General features: G+C 45.1%; 2 protein-coding genes across 2 annotated transcripts in view; one reads left to right on the top strand and one right to left on the bottom strand.

Annotated features, from left to right (window-relative positions):
* LOC542920 (probable phospholipid hydroperoxide glutathione peroxidase) overlaps nt 1-1,726 on the top strand; it is a 3,162-nt gene extending 1,436 nt beyond the window's left edge. The window contains exons 2-7 of the mRNA XM_044602689.1: nt 1-43; nt 333-409; nt 696-757; nt 937-1,055; nt 1,233-1,400; nt 1,495-1,726. Of these exons, the coding sequence (XP_044458624.1) occupies nt 1-43; nt 333-409; nt 696-757; nt 937-1,055; nt 1,233-1,400; nt 1,495-1,527 (502 nt within the window). The 3' untranslated portion in view covers nt 1,528-1,726. The remainder of the gene's footprint in view (nt 44-332; nt 410-695; nt 758-936; nt 1,056-1,232; nt 1,401-1,494) is intronic.
* A 155-nt stretch (nt 1,727-1,881) lies between these two features.
* LOC123190108 (AT-hook motif nuclear-localized protein 10) lies at nt 1,882-5,108 on the bottom strand. The gene is made up of 5 exons (XM_044602688.1): nt 4,808-5,108; nt 4,090-4,148; nt 3,040-3,177; nt 2,651-2,812; nt 1,882-2,454 (listed from the first exon to the last, which is right to left on the bottom strand). Exons 1-5 carry the CDS (start codon nt 4,920-4,922, stop codon nt 2,251-2,253), a joined length of 678 nt encoding a protein of 225 aa, XP_044458623.1. The 5' UTR covers nt 4,923-5,108; the 3' UTR covers nt 1,882-2,250.
* Between the last annotated feature and the right edge of the window lie 684 nt (nt 5,109-5,792).

The following is a 5,792-nucleotide window of genomic DNA, read 5'->3' as shown; positions in this document are numbered from 1 at the left end:
CGCCGCGTCCTCCGCCACCTCCGTCCACGACTTCACCGTCAAGGTCCGCCCCGCTCTCCCCTCCCCCCCTTCGGTCTCTGTATTTATCTCACACGCTGCTAGATCCCCTGCTCGGCTTGCCCCCGACTCCGAGATAGCTCTAGGTGTGCTTGATCTTCGCTTTGCTTGTTCGGGTGGACCTTCGTGTGGATTTCTCCGCCGATCCGGTGGATTTAGACTGCCGAACCGTCTGAATTCGCTGACCGGTAGTTCGTTTAGCCTGATTTCTGGAAGGCGCGAGGTGAATTGTGCGGTAGTACGACTGTGTTGAACGGCTTTCCCTTGGTGTGCAGGATTCAAGCGGCAAGGACGTCGACCTCAGCGTCTATAAGGGGAAGGTTCTTCTCATTGTTAACGTCGCATCCCAGTGGTACGTACGACCTTTGACCTCGCATCCCATCCTTCTTCATTTTCAGCTCGGCTATGAGATACCTCCAACTTACAGGCAGTGCGTTGAATCAAATTATTTTGTCTGGTCCACCGCAAATGAAAAAAATAAGTACAGTCCAAATCAATATGCCGTGTTCTACTTGACTGTCCAAAATAATGATCGTCTACGACGTTAAACATGGACTCTGTACTAAATAAATTCCATACAGAACCTTACTTCTTCAGCTATTAGGCTGCTAATTATTGTCTGTGGCCAATTGTTCCAGTGGCCTAACTAACTCCAACTACACCGAGCTGAGCCAGCTGTACCCAAAGTACAAGGACCAAGGTTTTTCCTTCATCCATTGTTTTTTGTACCTTTTACCTTGTTATTATATCTATGTCATATGGATTACTGGGTTTAATCTGCTTATTGCTTGATGATGTACTGGTTAGTCGATTTACACAACAAACTCCGGTTGTTGGATGCTAACCTCTGTGTTCTATTGCCAATTTGTGGTTTTACAGGCTTTGAGATCTTGGCTTTCCCATGCAATCAGTTTGGTGGGCAGGAGCCTGGCACCAATGATGAGATAGTTCAGTTTGCCTGCACTCGCTTCAAGGCTGAGTACCCCATTTTTGACAAGGTACATTTGTGCTGTGATCTTCCTAGGCGAAAGTAATGCATTTATCTGTTTCAGTGTGACAGCGTTGCAAATGTTTCAGTGGGATGCCCATGAATCTCCGTTTTATCTTAAGAGTTATCCATCCAAGAGGAATGATTTATGCTGCATTATTGAGCCCTAGTTCATATTGTCTGTCAGGTTGATGTCAACGGCAACAATGTTTCTCCCCTATACAAGTTCCTGAAGTCTAGCAAAGGTGGCCTTTTCGGCGACAGCATCAAGTGGAACTTCTCCAAGTTCTTGGTTGACAAGGAGGGTCACGTTGTGGACCGCTATGCCCCGACCACTTCCCCCCTGAGCATTGAGGTAACTAACAGCACCGTGATTCACATCCCCTTTGTACATGTTGAATCCTGAAGCGCTAGGCGGTCAACATAACACTTGCTTTGTGTATCTGCAGAAGGATATCAAGAAGCTGCTTGGGAGCTCTTAGACGCGCCGCTGGCCGGAGCGTCTCGAGAAATTGGCACTCTGTATTCTAGAAACAATAATAATGTTGTGTTGAAATAAAATCTGTACCCAGCATTTCAGAGGCTGCATCTGCTATGTTTTCAGCATCCTACTCTGTAGTTGTTGTATATGTGGTGTTAATGAATGAATTCAAATATTGTAGCTGTTCGGTATGCCTTTCATTGGATCGTGTTGTTGTCTGGTCAGGTTTCTGAAGAACATAATTTCTCACAGCTTGATAGCATGATGCAACTCTGCATTTAATAGCGACAACCACCAATAGGTGGTAATGGGTAGCACAGAAACTTAGCCTAATTTTGTGCCAAAACCATGGATAGCATAGATAAATCCCACGTATCACAAATGTTCAGAAGACGCTTCTGTGTTCTGAATGTGCATTTCATAACCCTTCGACATAAAAGATTATGACTTGCTATTACTAGTTTATAGCTCTCACCTATAAAAATCTGCAGAACTACACCGTCGTACCCGACTTAGCAAACGACATATCAATTTTACACGTCTCTAGAAGTCTTAGTTAGAATTTAGAACTACTCTTGCTCCGCGAATTTGAGTTTGGAAGTACACTTCCGCCCACAAAATATCTTTGGAAACCAAAGTTTTTAATAGCTTGCCCTTACAACTGTTACGTTATATCTCCATGTATTATCTTCATGCATATGTCGCAGCATGGTGAAGCCAGGTGCTAACCATTGGTCAGGTCAAAGTCATGGCGGTCAAGTTTGACATCTTCAATCCTGGACCACCCAAACAGAGGCAAAGGTGAAAATGGTTCATAAGGCATTGCATCCAGCTCCCAAGGTACTTTCAGCTCATTAAGTTGGCTGTCACTGGTCTTTGGCTCCTTCTTTTCCTCTGTCACCGTGTAATTGAAGCTTCCAGCAATTACCTGAGGTAACAAAACACGATACAAAAATTCACTCTGTGAGCTTCTACACAAGAGAGAACAAAGGCGGAAAAGAACATCAGGAAGATATCATCGACTGTGTCACCGCAACTGTTTGGAGAATTTACGCATTAGTTTTTTTTTACTGTGGCATGTGCCTGCAGTTCCACTTGGTAAGTGGCAAAATTATGTCATGTACCTGCACAGGGTCTGCAGCGATCAGCGGCCCTCCAACGCTACCTCCAAACAAGCTGCCACAAGGAGTAGAAACCATAATGCTTAAACCCCCATTGCTGTTTCCTGAGCCACCATCATCAGACAGCAGATAAGAGCCTTTTAGTGAAATTATCTCAAACTGACCCTGCAAAGTCAGTTCAAAGTAAGACCAAGAGATGGAAATGCTTTGTTTATGATATAAAATGGACTGAAGGAGGGGGACCATTTTTTTCCCATGCTACATAAGGGGATTAAGAATTTGTACTGGTCTATTAGCACACATCAAACTGATATAAGACAAGCAATTCATTAATTGCTGAAAATGGGGGGAATAGTAGTAGCCACTAGCCAATGTTGGACACTGAGGCAAACCTGGTAAACTGCATTGTCAAGGCCACCTGAATGTGAAGATAGACGGAGGGTTATAGCTGATAATGGGCCATTGGCTGATAGAATACAGATGGATTTGGAATGCAGCTCTGATAACAGCATAATCTTGGAGGTAATATCCTGTGCATAAAAGTACTTTCAGTATTGCTGTTAAATTATCGGCAACATATGAACAGTGTGCACTCAATGAATCTTCTATGGCCACACCAATTTTCTTTAGAAAAAGGAACTGGGTGCTAAAAGTAGAAAACAAGTGATTTTTCTATCACATGTTGAGACCAAACACAGCCACATCAAAGATCTGTGCAGAAGCCTGACAAGGACAAAATTCTTTAGCCCATCATATACGGATCAAGGACCTACCAGTGCATAAAACACGATGAACGGAAGATCCCGTACAGACTGCACTGCACCGCACAAGAACATGCAGAAAGAAGTAGACTGAAGTTCTGTTTGAAATGCTATGGGCTTATGGTAGTCAAATAAATAGTATGTATTACGTTAATGTTGAGAACCTGCAGTTTGGTAGAATGAAGTTCACACTTGTCTAAATTTGGAAATTTGCTACTCCCTCCGATCTGAAATAAGTGTTGTGGTTTTAGTTAAAATTTGAACTAAAATACGACACTTATTTTGGATCGGAGGGATAGTGAACAAGGAGAGAGGACAAAATTAACGTTGATCATCTTGCAGACAATACACTCCAAAGAGCAGTAAACTAAAGATAGTAGTACATGACATTCTTTTCACACATCAGTGACATCACATAGTAAATTATCGCAAAGTAATTTTGTAATTTTATTCACATCATACAGTAAATTATCTACAGGTTCAAGACCCAGGGAAACAGAAACAGAATAAACCAGGTTAGACGGAAAAAAATGGGAACATTCCTCAGCAGCTGAAGCGCCATATTAATCTAACGTAATGCGTAATGAATAGTAAAACAACACACATACACAAAGCAAAATAAAAGTTGGCATTGTTCTTGTAATTTGCAACTTAGATGGGTAGGTGCCTGAAGCTGCATACCTCTCCCCGATTGATAAGCAGTATATGTGGAGCAAATGCATTTCCAGGTGAGCACCCCCCTGTTGATCATCAAAACATAAATTCAGGGCCACCTGATGAACACACAGAAGGGCAAGCCTTCTATCAAAGGAGATGAAATTTTGAAGCAGTAAACTTCGGCAGTACGATGTAACATCCAGTTATACTTATACACAAGCACAAAGACATCACGTTCTTTGACTGTCAAATTTCTAGACATTTAGAGTTGACACTCGTACCCGTTCTACTGTGAGAAGAAGCTAAACGACATTTATGATCACGCGGCGTTTGCACATCTCTTGGACACCATGGTGATAGATTGCACATGGAAAAGGAGCACCTTTATTTCAGAACAGGTTGCTGAGAACATTGTCCATGAACAATACCATCTAATTACTTTGACAGTGGCAACCATTACATCACCGCAGTAAAATCATGCGACTAAAAGCTCTAGTAGTTAGGATGTCGTTCTCTCGGCTCGCTTCCAAGATCACCCTTTTTAATTAGGGCCCCCTAATTAATTCCCCAGGCACCACCCCACAACCCGGCACCTAACAACTCTAAATAAAGACTACAGGCACAGCACCAAAACGAGGCCCCGCCACTAAAATATGGAGCTCCAAAGCCGAAAGAGCGCAAACAAATCAAGCGAACAGCGAGCAAACAAGGGGGCTCGCTGTTGCTCGCGAACGGCACTCACCGAGAAGCGCGAGCTGCGACTTCCTCCCTCGGGGCCTCGGTGGTCCGCCCCTCCGCTTCGCCGCCGCCTTCTTCTCCGACGAGGAGGCCGTCATCGCCGCGGGCGGCGGTCGCATTGCTGCGGGGCCCTCGGCGCCGCCGCCGATTTCGATGGGGGGTGGTGCCGAACCCTAGGCGCGTGATCTTTCCGCCGCCTGCGTGCGGAACAGTGGCGTTGCAGAGAGCTGCAGGGTTTTCAGGCTGATGGTGGGGGGTTAAAGTTGTGCGATGTTTGCAGGTTGTGGATGGTTAAGTGGAAGAAGGTGGTTAGCGTGAGTCCATCATCCCTGTGACGAACTACTTACTGTCTGAGAGGGAGTAGAAGAAAAATTACCGCTGAGAAGTCATGGGCTTGGGCCTCGGCCATATCTTACTTTGGGCTTCGTTGGGCTCAAGTCCATCCCTATCCCCGCAAAAGAAGTCCATCCAATATCTTATAGTATTTCTCAAAAAAATAAAAAAATAACACATGTGCTGTTAGAAGCAAAGTAAGCACCCTCAATACCTAGCCGCCACCCCCTTAAAAAAAGCCTAGGGTTCCTCTACCTCTTGCCGGCACCGTCGTCGGTCCGCATCATCTCCGGTGGCCCTAGAGGCCATGGAGGCATGGTGAATTCCGGCCCTTGTCGGCGGGAGGGTTCCGTTTAAGATGTTTTTCTGAGTTTTGTTAGGATTTGTGTCCGACTCAGGAAGGCGAGACGGTGGCGGCTTTCCGAAGATGGAATGAGGTTCTCCTCGCCTAGCCCGTCTCAATGGTGCATCTAGCATCACCGAAGGGCGTGTGGAGGTGTGTCTCTAGCGGATCTCGCGGGATTCAGTCGGTGGTTGTCTTTGGTGGATCTACTCGGATTCGGTCTTCGTTCGTCTACGTTCTTTTGTTTTCAGGTTTGATCCTTCCGATATACGTATTTCTTCATCGGCGACAGTTGTTATTCTGGTGCGTTGGT

Source organism: Triticum aestivum, chromosome 2A (assembly GCF_018294505.1).
Source record: "Triticum aestivum cultivar Chinese Spring chromosome 2A, IWGSC CS RefSeq v2.1, whole genome shotgun sequence".
Lineage (NCBI taxonomy): Eukaryota > Viridiplantae > Streptophyta > Magnoliopsida > Poales > Poaceae > Triticum > Triticum aestivum.
This window is presented reverse-complemented; position numbering and strand designations above follow the sequence as displayed.

Bases quoted from the DNA above. Each gene is read 5' to 3' on its own strand.
- LOC123190108 (XM_044602688.1), bottom strand. From the start codon at position 4,922: ATGCGACCGCCGCCCGCGGCGATGACGGCCTCCTCGTCGGAGAAGAAG. The intron at 2,813-3,039 runs GTTTGCCTCAGT...CTGACTTTGCAG, and splicing joins TTGACAATGCAGTTTACCAG to GGTCAGTTTGAGATAATTTC. The intron at 2,455-2,650 runs GTACATGACATA...TTGTTACCTCAG, and splicing joins TCGCTGCAGACCCTGTGCAG to GTAATTGCTGGAAGCTTCAA.